The following is a 15139-nucleotide window of genomic DNA, read 5'->3' as shown; positions in this document are numbered from 1 at the left end:
TAAGTGATTAGCTCTGTCCCCTCCATTCAAATCAAGACCAACTCCATTTTTCCAGAAATTAGATTTATGTAACTAACAAAACCAGTCAGAAAATTACCTAGAACATATTAATGTACCTATAATGTAATTTCAGAAGTTTTCAAATGGACCATAACATCTAAAGATCATACAAGACTTCTGCTCGCTGCTGTATTTAGAGAGATATCAAACAATTTTACATTCATTTTGCACCTGAGGTACTCCCATTAAAAAGAAGGAGAACTAATACAGATTTCAATGAGTTCTGGCTCAAACATTTTACAGGAAAAAGCATAGCACACCTTCCTGTTTTTCAGGCAGTGTGTCAAGCAATATATATATATTTTTTTTAATTAGAAAAGTGCAAAGTTGCAAAAGGTCTGTTATCTGCTACTTGCACCAAGGTACATTTTTATTCTTTTATAGTTTGGGGATTTGTTTATTTTTTTTTGTGTGTAGGGTTATTTTTTTGTTTTCTTTTTTTCTGCCCCAAAGTTTTTTGTTTTGTTGGAATGTGGAACAAAATTAAGATTTGATATTAAATTTCTGCTTGAGGAAATTATTTCAAACTACAGTCTCTAATAATTTACAGAATTTGAAATTCAGTATTTTCAATTTCAGTTGCATTTTATGTTGTGTTTTTACATTGCAAGTACACTTTAAGAGGCTTGTTTTTAGCCTTTTCTTGTAGAAGGGTGAAGTTGTAATTATCTATTTTTTTCATGGTGAGCCTCTAATATATACCATAGATGAAAATGATAAATCCAGATAAAGAATAGTAATTTTTAATCAACATTTTGCCCTGTTTTCTGTCAAATGATATAATTACCTGCCCCTTTTGTCTCAAAGAAATCTGAAGATTCTCATTCAAAATTTTCCCAGCCATACCTTATACATGATCTAACTAGCCTTTGGAACAGGCTTCAAGAAATTTGAAGTAAAGCCTTTATGCATTTTTTTTTCAGAGTGCTTACTGGATTTTTCTTTCTTTAAGCTGACTTTTTCTGTATATGAATAATACTCCTATTTTGTAACATTCTATATTGCAAAACTGATTGCAGAAAATTATTTCTGTTCTTGTTTTTGTCAGATTTTTTTGTTTGTTTGTTTTTGCTTTTTTTTTGTTTTGATCTGTCAGATCAAATTAAGTTAGAGCAAATTACAGCCCAGTTCAGCAACTCCTCTGAAAACAGTTGATAAAACACGCTTCAGAAGTTGGAACTTTGGAAAATTCTGGAATAACTATTGTTTTAAACTAAGTACATCCAGATATTGGTTGATTTAATTTAAGTAAATTAGGAAGCATCTCATTTTTCTTTATTTCCTGTTATCCGATACTTATAGAAAAAAGAGGCTTTACCTATGTCACCATGTCACGTTTAAAAACACTGAACTGAAGCTCTGTGAGGAAGCATTCCAAACGTGTGTCCAGGCCTTACACATTACCATGAGCAAAGTCCATCTAAAAGACAGATAATGCTCTACTCTAAGACAACCAACTTTCAGCAGTCCTTCTTTCTTCACAATGAATTATTAATAATTGCTAATAATGTTTCTTATGGTCTTGGAAGAATCAAATGTGCATATGCTCATCTAGAAAACGCTTTGAAATAAGAAGCCAGTAAAGAAAGTCTGCCTGCTGCGGTACCTAGCTTCATTTGCAGGAACATATACTGCTTCTAAGCCTGTCTACTTTTACAAAGTGAGTCTTGCAAAGAGCTAACATACTGTTAGCCTGCTCATTTCAGATCACAGTAACCTGCATGATAGGAAACACAATTATGGTATTTTTAGTTTCCCAGTTCACTGGGAAATAAAACCATAGTTCAGTGGTTATGAAAAAAAGACTTTTTCATGCCATAGTAAGATTTTTCTTGGAATGCCCATTTATGTGAGCCCAGATACATATTGTCTCTTAAATACAACAAACAAACAACTCCTGGTTTTGTTTCATGAGATGTGTACCAGCATACCTAACTTAGGCACTTAGCATCTAAATTTTAGGTCGTTAGTGAGCCAGTTCACCTAAAACAAATATCTACATTCCCTATACAGTCAATGGAGACAGGAGGGTGCTTTTGATTACTTAAACTGGTAAGATAAATTGGCTTCAGTTTAGATACTGAAGGATTTACATTTGACTAGTTTCTTTGTAAACCTGTTAGACTTGTCCCTGAAATCAGAAGACAAGAAACAGAGCAAAACAGGCATGCATTTTTGATGCTCCAAGTTGAAATTCAACTCCCTTTTAGCACCCATAAGCGAGTAGTTGCTGCGCAAAGGGGCAGGCACAGTTTCTATGTGTCTCCATGCTTTTATTTCCCTGTATACCAGGTATAACAAGATTTAGAGAACACATCTCCTAGTCTATCTCTTACAACTTCAGACAGTCTGCCTTTGTTTGACTAAAGCTGTAGCTTTAGCCTTGAACATCTTGGGCCCAGTAACTTGCTATAGCTGTTTCACCTCTGTGCCCAGAGCTCCCTCTGCATTCTGTATTTTTAACTCCAGTATGGCCGAATCAGAAAAGTCATAGCTTTCCCCTTGCCACCCCTGCCAGTGTGTACTGGGAATACAGAAACAGGAAATACAACTGAAAAAGATGCATCAATTTGATTTTAATACACTGTTATATTGTAATACAGCCAATGTCCAGCCATATTTTTGAGGTAATAACGGACAGATCATATGAAAAATAAGGAAAGAAGGAATTAAACTCTTTTATAAAGACAAATGAACCTTAATAGTACTCACAGTGTCAAAATACAGACAGAATTATCCAAGACGAGTAAGAGGAGATTTGGACCACATGGATGGGTGATACCTGTCAATGTCAGAGGCAGAAAATCAAAGCACCCTTGATATGTATGAACCCAGAGGACAGTGGAGAGTTGTATGGTCCCAGTGGGAATGGAGAAGAAAGCTTTGTGGGCAGCCTGGTGACAGCATTGCCTATTGCTGTTTCTGTTGTACTCAGAGAAACAGGGCTTCAGACGTTCTCTGGAAACAATGAAGACTCTTTCCAAGAAGTACCTGGATATCCTCCTGCCAGAAACTATACATCAAGGTCCTGAATAACAGCTGTTAAAAGCAGTGTGTCTGATCACTAATTGTGTTACTCCACATAGTGCTCTACAATAGCTAGTAGTGCTTTGTAATGTGATCCTAGTGGAATGCTACTGAAAGCTAGTTACGACACCAGTGACATTTTTTCCAGCGATCTTCCACAATTTGTGTTATAAAGCATCTGATAAATGCTCTTAGTCTGACCTTTGTGATTTTTCTCTGCTTCATTACCTCTGGAATCTCTAATGGTTGCATTTGCGTCTACTCTCTGATTGACCCATCCAGGTTATTTTGCTTGTCTTTATAAATTAAACTTACTTATTAAAAACTAAACAGAAACTCCCTAAAGAGACATTTTAATGACATTATTAAGTTATTATTAAGAATTCAATTTCCTGGTGCAATCTGTATCACAGTGCTTTTTTCCAGTAAAATTGATTTTCAGCAATAATTAGGTTTTCAAGTATTTTCAGATTTCTTGGGTTTAAAGAATATGTGGCACTCAATAAGCTTAAGTGCAGGAGTAAAATATCTGTAACTTATGGTATGCAAGAAGACAGATCTTTACTGGTCCTAATATGTATTAATTTAATGCTTCTTTCTTTTAACTTTAAAAAAATTATAGATGCCCCATAAGTTTTCTTTTATCTTCTGCTTTAAATTACATAAAAAAAGATCCTGAAGTTCAGTCCATACAGCATCTCAACTGCTTCTTAGATCCAAGTTACTCGTCAATAGATATTTTCAGCATTGATTTTTATTGCTGGCAAATTAAATATAGAACAATTAGAGTGCTGGGCAAAACCATTACAAACTCATATTATCTGTTTTATCTCATTGAAACAAATAATTTAGGTATACAAGAAGTTTTTCTAATGAAGTATTCTTGCAAAATCCCAGCTATATTGTTCTGCCAACATCAGATTAAACTAAATCTCCAAAACCTAGATGCTCAATACTGTAAAACATGGAAAAGAATTATTAACCAAGTGTATTTCAACTGCCATAAAACAGATTTAGTAAATAAAGCTGTGGACAGAGTTACAGTATCCAGCTCTCAGAGATTTCCATGCCAAACATTCATACTGTAAGCTTTTCTTCTCCCATTTCTTTCTGTAAGTCCCACACAGGTGCTGAAACAATTTTCACTCCTCCTGGTGAATCCGAGTTCTTTCTCGTATCTCAGCAAATGGCCAAACAAAAGTTTCAGTGCAACTCAGCTCCTACCATGTAAAGAACGGAACTGAGACCACTGTTAGTAGGATTGCATATGAAATAGCTAAACCAGTGTAAAATAGATTTTTTCCTTCTTCATTATAACAGATATAAGCTTAATTGTGATGTTATCCTCTTTGTTGGAATGTCCCTGCTAACTTAATTTTCAGAATATTTTTGCTTTAAAAACAACCCCAACTTTCTAACTGTTTAAAAGGTATTTTCTCATGTGCTGAATGCCTACTGCTACACATAGCAAGAACAATGCTGCAAGTTTGTTATTATTTATTTGAGAGAAATCCAAGGCAGAACAAAATACATGGATGTAAAAGGACCACAACTATGCAAGTGAAGATTTACAGCTGATAGGGGCTATTTAGGGGTTTGTTTAGATTAAGTTTTTTCTGATGAGCTTCAGGGCAAAGCTTTCAACCAGGTGATGGCATTGTCTGTTATTTTGTGCACACTTCCTCTGATAAAGTCAGGTTCTGCTGGGACAGATAAACCTGAGCCTGTAGCCCAAGGGATATGTTGACAGCAAGTTCTCTTGTCTTCTGACCCCACAGAATAAGCATGACAGAACAATAAATCACTAAGACTAATGATCAGAGAACAGGGTAGAGTTAATTATTTGTCTTCTCCTATGCAGTAACAAATTAAAGCAGTCAAATTGCAAAATGGAAGTGCAGGATGGGCAGAGCATTTCTGTTCCTTTAAGGCCTGATCCAGAGTTTTTTTGATATATTTCCTTCCCTTCTTGTGTTCCTTTTAATTTCTTTTCATTATTTTCCAGCTTTATCATGCTATCTACTTTCTGCCAGCAGTGTAATTATTAGAGGGACTTAAGAAAGAATGCTGGCTCTTCACTATCCCTACCTTCATGAGGACTGGAAAATCTTTTTTCTCTGTGATGCCCCAATCAATGTTTCTAATTTTAGCTGTCTAAACAGCAAGCAGCACTCACTACAGTCTTTTAAAACTCAGAAAGATCCGGTGCCTATTGCATAGATGACCAAGATCAGTCAGTGCTACACTTAAGCCCATATATAACTCAGGGGTAAGACGGAAGGGTTGCAAGAGGAGTTAGAGGGAAGGATAGTAACTTACTGCTTCTATTCTGGTTTTCCAACTATTGGGTGCCCATAACCATTCCAGCCACACTGCGTCTTCTGCATGTAAAACATGTTTATGATATGACAAGAGATTTGATATGATGGACAGCCATTACACATGCGATTGCATTTGCAAAAGACCTTCTGAAACTGGGTTTGGTCTTGTTATTCAGCTATCCAAACCAGCCCAAAAATGCTTAAAACAAGCTGCAGAAAAAAGTTTCTATATTTTCTCATTCATTCTTTCATGGACTGGTCAATAATTCAGTTGCATGTCCCATTCTTCTTCTGAGAGGACTTAAAATAAATCATGTGTTTCCAATGCCAGTAAATAATAAGGTTCAAGACAACAAGTGTTGTCTTTTTAAGTGTGAGGTATCCCTGCCCATGGCAGGGGGGTTGGAACTAGATGATCTTAAGGTCCTTTCCAAACCTAAATATTATATAATTCTATGATTCTAACAAAAATTTAAAAACTTGAAAAGATATGAATGAAAACTTTTGATCTGAAAACATACGAAGGGAACATCCCTGAGGCAAAGCTGTGGTGAAACAGCTTCCGGAAGCTGGCTAGTTGGCACCTTTCCCTGGCGGAGTAAGAAAGATGCTTGTATTCAAAGATGTTATTGCCCAGAACAGAGAAAATACCTTGCAGATTAAATAGTGATCCTAGTATTCCAAGAGGTTCTATACAACATTGGTTATGCCCAAATTAATTTTACTTATACTAGACAACCAAAGTACACTTAATCATACACCCATATTGGCCATCTCCTCTAGTCCACTGATCAGTCTTATTTGCATTCTTCTCAGAGGCTCTTAGTTTCAATTTGAGGAACAATTCTGTTTATTTGGCCTCATACTGGGGCATGAATGAGAGAGAGTGAGCTGTGCAACAAAGGTTGTCTTACAAAAGGAAATTGTGACACTTCAATACATATATAAAAATATGCAAGACTTTCTATAGAAGGAGGAAAAGAAGCTTGAATAAATAAGGATAAGAGGAATAGGGAGATTTCAGCTTTATTTCCTGAAGACATCTGAAAGTTCTGAGATTGCACAGTTTTCTAAAGATGAAAGAGAGCACTGACATTCCTAGGAAAGACCCACTCATTCAAAATACTCTGCTAAGGAGAACTGGCCATGTGCACAGTTAAAAGCAACCAACCAATTTGGAAAACTGACCATCTGCATCTTAGCAGTGGAATCTAAGTCTAAAAGATACTGAGTACATTTCAGAACTTATTGTCATCTTCAGATTTTAAAGCTGAGGACAATGGATATGCTTTTACCTACTCTTCATCCTGCCAAGAGGCTGCAGGTGGCTCTTCTTAAAGGACCTTCATTGTGTTTTGAGGAGCAATGCTTCTTGCATCTTAAGGAGAGTAGTTATTAAGCCAGACCAAAACAAGTGCCTAAGGACTGGACTGACATGCAGGGAACCATTAACTACTGCAGAACTCTCAAATGGCAGTGTATTTTCTCTGACCTAAACAGCTTTAACATGGTGGCAATTTTCTTTCATTGTCTGTACTCACAAGCTAATTTTTCTTATACTATTGGACAGCTTCAGGATGGGGAAGCTTAAAAAATCCCTGTATGATGAATATTTTAAAATAGAACATGCAAAATTCAACTGAATTTAACTGAATAGCATGTCTCTTTGCTGGCATGGACTGTTTATTCACTAAAATTCTACAGCGAAAGTCTGTGAATCGCAAGATAGGGGGCATCCTTCCATTTTATGCTAGAAATATTCCTTTGCAATATTTGCTATAAAATAGGCACTGGGAGTGCTATTTCAATATTTTTAAAAATAGGAAGTTTTGTCTATATACAATGCATTTATCATAGTATATATGATTTTCCTATTTTTAAGTTTGGAAAGGTATTATTTAAATGAGGCATACATGTTAAAAATAAACATGCATCCATAAAGCTTCAGACAGGTTAGCAAAAATCTGATCAGTGTCATGGTTGCTTTTCAGTGGAGTATCAGTAAAAAAAGTAAGATTGTCACAAATCAAGTTCACCTTTAGCTTTTAGACTACGCAAACTCCCCAGACGGCAAGGAGATTGGAAGTTCAGGGGAACCCTTCATCTCAGTGAATGTCAGCTGGCTCAAACACTGCAACTCATGCTTGGATGACTGAAAATTTGGAACAAAGACAGTCCTGGTTCCCCACTTCCCAGCCTCTCCACTCAGTCTCTTGAAATGTTTCAATAAGAAAACTTGAATGCTGAGGGCATGCAGCAAATTTGTAACAGTTGGTAACACATTAATATTGGATTTCTGCTTTTTACTCTAGGTTCTTCTATTTCTAAAAAAAAAAAAAAAAAAAAAAAAAAAGCTGGCAGAAATGCCATCCATTCACCCAAGATTTATCAGGTGGAACATAACTGAACTGTTTCTGTCAACACGAGAGGGAGCACAGACACAGCTATCAAATTGACACAGTGCCTGCACTTGATGAGCTCAGTGGAATGAGTCTTCCACCTACAGCTTTTGTAATGCCAATGAGTGATGAATCAGATATATTTTTGACATTTGAAAGCAATTCAAGGTGAAGGAACGAAGAAGACTGATATTTGCTGGTCAGAACTATAAATAAACTCCAGCACTAAGACTCCTCCAAAGCTATTTAAAAAACCTATAATTTTATGGATTGCTATTCCCTAAGGAAAGGAATTCTAGCTATATCTTAAATTGTACCATTTCTTCTTATATGCAGTCATGCAGCCAGCATGCAGGCCTTTGGCTTCCTTCATAATCACAGTAAATCTACCCTTGTTCTTTATGTTACTGATAGGATTCTCATACTTGACCCAGTGTTTTCTAGTTTTAGAATGAGAGGAATTAATTAAGTTGATGGGATTTTTCACAGCGAATCGTGTTCTTAGAAAAGCTAATGAGTCAAGGTATTACCTTGTAATGACAGAAGTATACGTTTACTTGATGAATAGGTATATACTCTATCTTGAAGTCACACAGCATTTCAGCAGAAAAAGTGACTCATGATTACTATACAAATTACTAATATGCATTTATCATTTACAGAAGAAGTTTTCTGTGTTCTCATGTGATGTGAGAGACAGCTAATAACTTGAAACAGAAATGACGGCTAGCCTCTATATTCAGAAACAACACATCAGCAATATTGGTAGCATTAGCAGTTTGGCTGGATTTCCATGGATCAATATGAGAGTGATTCAGTGGATTTTAGCACTTCTGAAGGGTAGAGGTTAAATGTGCATCAGCCATAGTTCCACTAAAAAAAACCAAACAAAACGAACAGTGAAGTAGTCAAATATTCTTTGTTGACCTACAATAGCCATCTAAACATAAAAAGTAACAGTTATAATGAGAAGGTAACTGACAGCAAGGGGAAGTGTTTGTCTTGTATGCTATGGTAATGGCACATTTGCAGAAAGCATTTTTGCTCTCTGACAGTACACTTAACACATCAATAGTAAAACATATTCTGGGACATTATGTGCACAAATTCTACAGAGTAAGGTATAATGATTTTGATGGAGATGATTTATGACAACACACCCAAATCAAGGATATTTTTATAAAAATCAGATCAGAAACAGGAGTGATCATAGGCTGTGAGAATGAAAGATAGGAATAAATAGTTTACTGTTCCGTTCATCTTTCTAGAAAATATGAATAAACCTTCAAAGTACTTTATGTGAACAGATAGAAAAGCAAACTGCCATGTCTGAACTTTTCCTGTAGCTATTGTAAATCCAAGATGTTCTTGATCACTGCTAAAATATACATTAAGTGAAGATCTCATTAAACCTCAGTTTCCAGAGAAGGTCCTGAGAACAGAAACCAAAAGACCAGAGATAATCCAGGCAGTAACTGCTTATCCTCTTTCTTGAATATCCAGTCTTGGGGAAATGTTGAATAGCCACATTCTCCTATTTACCTGCTGGTACTGAAACGATGCATGCATGATCTAGGATAATTATGAAAGACACACTGTTTTGTATGGAGGGAGCTAAAATGAATACTTGCTTCAGAACACACTAAATTAAGGTCAATTATTTAATCATTCATGCGCAACAAATAATACTATTCTATCATTTGATGAGTGAGATACCAGCCGTAAAATACAAAAGGCAGAATCATCTTGAAAAGGCAAAAATTAAGACATTTTTGTTGATACATCATTCCACTGAAATTAGTGTATATACACCTTCTTTATGTCTATCATTAGAATATTGACAAAGAAACCACCAAGGATGTAAAAAACAGCAGAGTGAAAGCAGGCGACACTGTTTTGTAATACCCACAACATATTTAAACTATTAGTTTTGAATACATTCTTTAACCAATTTGTTAAGCTTTTCTATCTGCAAAGTACTTTTGACTTAATTGTGACTTTTATTGCATGCTTACTATTCAAAGAATTTAATGTGAATTGAATTCTGCCTCGAAGAACTATTCTTCCTGCTTATCTTATTTCTTTTGTTATTTTTTCTCAACATCTGCCTTTATTAAAGAAATAAAGATTATTAGTTGAGTGAATTAGAAACAAATGTATTATATTTCTATCCATGGATAAACTGACATTTCAGGTGCATACAGATATACATATGAGAAGAGGACCTAGAAAATACAGGTAAGGGGCCATTTATGTGATCACAGATAGAGAAAAACATTGTTATTAAACAGAATTACTATATAACTATAACTAAGTCAAATAAATTTCAACTACCTTTCATTGCCTAAAGGATGATATGTAGTCTAATGCAGTCTTCTTAAAGTCATTTAAATGAGAAAGACACTCCAAGTTCTTGAAAAAGAAGTCTGTGGTAGACTTCTGTAGATGTTTCTTTTTCTTTGTTGCCTGTTGTGGCAGGTTGTATGACTATCTTAAACTAAAATTAGGTCAGATAAATTCAGTGAAGTCTGACTTTAGGGAAATTCCAAAAAAGTTAGTGCATGTCACAGAGACAACTGGATCTCTCATCTGTTTTACCTGTGTGACGAAGAAATGTAAGTAATCCCAAACATAGATACCTAGATGATCAAGCCATATTAAAGATCTCCAAAAGAGCATGTCCACGAATATACACTGATGGTGTATGTCTATGATGTACAGCTGGACTCTTGACATATTATCTTACACCTAATGCAGACAGCATGTTGGCACATATTATCAAAGACATGCCATAATATGGCTCATCATGGCAATTCTCATTGGCTACGGAAATCATAAAATGACCTTCTATCAGCCCTTGTCTCCTTTAGGATTCATAGAGGTTTAGAGGGGCCCTTGTCTCCTTTAGGATTCATAGAGGTTTAGAGGGGCTCTTGGGTGCCCCTCACTCTGTGCACAAGATTACACATCTTGTGCAAGAGAAAATGTATATTATAAATAACTCTACTGAAGTAGCAGTGCTCTCTTGGTTCCATTTTTTTAATCATGCATTTGTCTTACCTTCTATCAGCTTCCCTGTCTGCTCTGCATTGCCCCCAGGCAAGACCTTGGCAATGTAAGCTCCAATTTCCCCACTGCTTCCTGGAATTTCTTTCCCACCTACAACTCGGATTCCCAGACCGTTGCCTGTGGTCAAAAGAAAGAGAAAACTTTAAAAGAAGATGAAGCAATAAATATTTCACTGATAAGAAAAGAACAACTCAACAGAGGTTACTGAAGGATGTCACAAAAAACTTATGGCTATATTTGGAAGTTTTTTGGAAGTTTAAGGTTAACTGCAGTCTTATCCACCACTTTCCCAAAGACTTGAATTTGGGAAGTATTACAGTGAAGGAAAAGATCTTCTTGAGGAACTACTGTCTGACATAACACAATTCACTAAAAATTACATTGAAGCCAATCCTACCTTCTTCTGACAGCCTTACTGTACTGAAAAGGGACTATTTGCATGACAAACCTATTTCAAGAAAGCCATAATTTGCAGTATTAATTAAATTGCATTAAATTGCTAGAAATCCATGTGAAGTGTGGATTCGAAAGACAGCTTGATTATATGCCTAAAACCTGCATGCAATTTAGCTAAACAATTATAGTAGCTCCAGAAGCAAAGCATGTACATTTACACGAACCTATATTTGGCAGATGATATTATTTTTCTTAAATATTTACATTTAATTGACATCATTTACAATAAAAGATGCACAAATTATCAAAATGGAAAAAGTCTAAAATAGTTCTATGTAAAGCATCAGGAAAACTGCCTTTTTAAAATATTACAAAGATGAAAACATTTTGATTACTCAGATTATTTTAACTGGAGAGAAGCAGATCACTAATCTCCCTTATGTACAGAACAAAGTGAGAGAAAACAAAAAGCTTAAAAATAATCCCATTAAGCTAATCTTTCTTAGGCATTGCCAATTTTTTATGCTATCTTGCTTTTCTAAAAAATGCTTTCCATACAAGAAAACCAAATTTCTTCTTTGAGGAAAAATAAAATTTCACATGAGATGACTGACACTTCAATCTGGAAATGTAAAAGCTGATTTTCCCACTTTTATTGTAATGGCTAAATAATTTATTTTCAATATATTAATTTAATAAGCCAACCCTGCTAAGTGGTTAGACTACTCTTCTAGAGGAAGTTCACCATGCAATCTCTTTGCAATTCTTTATCTTTACAGATTAAGGTTTTTCCTTATAATGCTATCTGTTTTATAAATCAACCCTGAGTTTGCTTTAGAAGCAGGACAGCCACATTGCATTTCTAGCCAAAAGAAGTAGCTTTTCTATCCCAGTTTATGTCATTCTATATCCTTTCTGCCTCAGCTTTCATCATAATTGCATATTAATCTTTTTTTCCAAACAAGCCTTTTCTTTTGGAAGATGCCTGGTGTCCAATACATGCATGGATCCTGTACAGCACAATATAAAAATAAGGAAGGCCACAGTCCTTAAGGAGGCCCTTAAGTCCACTCAGGACTTAAGCGGCTTAGCAGGAATCACTTAACATGGACACAGCTCTTTCCACCACTGCAAGTATCCCTCTAATATACTGATAAAACAGGTGGGTGAGAGCAACCAAGTAAAACTAACGGTAAGAAATTAAAAGGAAATATATATGAGGATCGTTCTTACAGCTACAGTACCATAATTAGTGTACATTGCTAAAGCATGAATGATTTCAACTATGCTAGTGATGCAGGCTGGTAGCACCTCAGATGATGCCTACAGATCAGTTTCAGGGGGTGGTGTAGATTCCATTAGATCTATGTTTTGTGACTCAACATAACTTGGGTGAGGATTCAATGGTGGGATGACCACTGGCAATGTGCTATCAGAACACAGAACTTTTAGTGAATGATTTCAGCGGCGGCTGATGCCGAAGGATGAGTTTCAGGGGTATTGTGGAAATAAACCATGATATGGCTGAGGACTAGTGTATGAAAAATTAGGCCTTGAGTTTTTACAAAGGATGATGAAGACCTTCTGCAGACTAGATTTTGTACTGTTTATCCACAATAGTGTGTAGCAGCAGAAATTGATTTTGGTATGGTATGACTGGGCATTCATGTAGGAGATTTGTATGCATATATTGAACGTAATTCACCTTTGGATTATATTTATAACCAAGTTCGAGATACAATTCAGATCTTTCATACAAACCAATTTCAGTCTCTGCATTTCTGTTTTACATATGTGGTCATATTTAGTCTTGATATTTTCAGAACAGATAAGAGATTTAGGGAATATGATAACTCAACCCTATGGCAACATGAACAATAACTCTGTAAGTTATTGTTCTGTACAAAGATTTGATAAGGCAAGAATGCCCCCTCAAGTTCATTTTGTTTTTTGTCCAGTGCAACTTTGCCAGTTCAAAAATTCACTAGGCAGTGCTGTGCAGTCATATCTAAGTACCTTGAGTAGGAGCCGAGGATACTCGGGTGATAACATGAAATTTGATAGTAAGTTCCTGAAATTAATGCTAAAAATTTTAGGCAGTCTGGGCCATCTCTATCTGTTCATCTTCTTTTTTTTTTTTGTAATATGAATACCTGAGGAACATCTATAAGAAAGTCAGTTTCTTGTAAGACTTTACACCTGGGAATGTAAAGTAATGCAAATATAATGCAAAAGAATGCAAAACTTCTTAAGCCCCTTTTTGGACATGACAAGTGCACTTTTCTCTCTCCCTCTTTTAACACCAAATTAAGAATTGGAAAAGTATAAATATTTCGGTTTCAAGGGGACCTCCTAAAGAAAAAAATTGAGAGGGACACAAGTAATAAACATAAAACAATACCACCTAAATACCAAAGCTAATGACATGAATGGAAAATAGGATTAGATTTCTGCTACAAGATATATTCATCATGGTAGTTAATATTTCTTTAATTATAAACTTGGTATGGATGATCATTGGTTAACTAAACTTGGCTGGTTTCTAGCACAAATGATTTGATATACAGAAAGGATGCCGCATTTTAAACAATAGCTATATCAGCACTCTGGGACTGTGATATGGGAAATTCTAAGATTAATTTTGTTAAAGATTGTAATTTTTCAGGGTAATTGGAACAAATTATATACTTATTTTTAATTAATTACCTTATTTCAGAGCAAATTTGAAATTTAACACCAGTAAAACTTATTTTTCCTGCTTGATAAGGAAAGCTAACTCACCATTCTAAGGATGGCTCTAAATGTCTTTGATAAGAGTTGAAATATACAGTCTTTAAAAAAAATAAGAACGTGATTGCATAAAGCAAATTCATACCTCTACAAAAGCTTTTAAATATTAGTCCATCCTCAGGACTTCGAAATTCATGTGTGCTGCTCTGCACATTTATCAAAGGACTTCTGACCAAACACTACTGAAAGACTAATTAATATGTTACAGATCTGAGGCTCACAGCTGTGAATTATTAAGTTCTTCAATTCCAATAAACAACTATTCTTTGTACAGCACACACAGTCACAAAGTAACTTACTCTTTACCCATCCAGTTGACATGTGGACTTCTCAACATGTCAGCAGGACTGGACGCTTTCAATTATGTAGGAGAGTAACTACAGGGTCAGAGTTTTCTCATGATATACTATGCTACTATATTTACCTCTGATAGCTTAATTGAAACAGAATGGCAGAGAGGTGGTTTGTCATATAAATGGGTGTATAAAATACTTGATTTTGGAGGCAATTCTGTGGATACCTATGCTAGATAACTTTGAAAATAATGGCTGACCTAGTGGTTCTCTTTTTGCAAATCTAAAGTGTTTGTCCATATTACTGCTCACTACATGCTTATACATAAACACTTTAATTCCTAGACACTTTGAAAAGCCTTCTGATTTTATATTTGCAGGTTTTAGAGTCAAATGTATGACATTAAGTACAAGAATGCTTGCTAAAGGACAACCACATGTGAATGTGTGAGTGTGTTGTTGTTGCTGGATAAATCAGGGGGCCTTTAATTTAATTTGATCTGTTTTCACTAAATTAGAAAATTGTAGTCCATTATTATTATGTTGCAAAAACATTACTGGAAAAAAATATTTTAGCTTAAATCACACACACAAAAATCAATTCCTGGTAGTCAGAATGAATGAGTTACTGTTTACCCTATGAGCTTTAAGTGCTCTGATCTGACTGACAAACAAATACTGCTTGGATGTTGTTATATTTTCTAACATGAAGATGGAATTTCAAACCTCTTTATACTGTATCTATTGAAAATATTGAGTTTACTACTTCTCAATGATATTGACC

The 15139-nt window shown here is 35.3% G+C and overlaps 1 protein-coding gene across 8 annotated transcripts in view; it reads right to left on the bottom strand.

Annotated features, from left to right (window-relative positions):
• The window catches only part of PCLO (piccolo presynaptic cytomatrix protein), a 354829-nt gene that overhangs the window by 105926 nt on the left and 233764 nt on the right, over positions 1-15139 (bottom strand). For all 8 annotated transcript variants that reach the window (XM_061467286.1, XM_061467287.1, XM_061467291.1 and 5 more), the window contains exon 10: positions 10868-10993. In XM_061467286.1, coding sequence (XP_061323270.1) covers positions 10868-10993 — 126 coding nt within the window. The remainder of the gene's footprint in view (positions 1-10867; positions 10994-15139) is intronic.

This window comes from Pezoporus flaviventris, unplaced genomic scaffold (assembly GCF_033815535.1).
Source record: "Pezoporus flaviventris isolate CSIRO_AGI_PZ_B2104156 unplaced genomic scaffold, CSIRO_AGI_Pfla_v1 ptg000045l, whole genome shotgun sequence".
In the NCBI taxonomy this organism is placed as follows: domain Eukaryota; kingdom Metazoa; phylum Chordata; class Aves; order Psittaciformes; family Psittacidae; genus Pezoporus; species Pezoporus flaviventris.
Note: the sequence above shows the minus strand (reverse complement) of the source record. Positions and strands in the feature narration are given on the sequence as shown.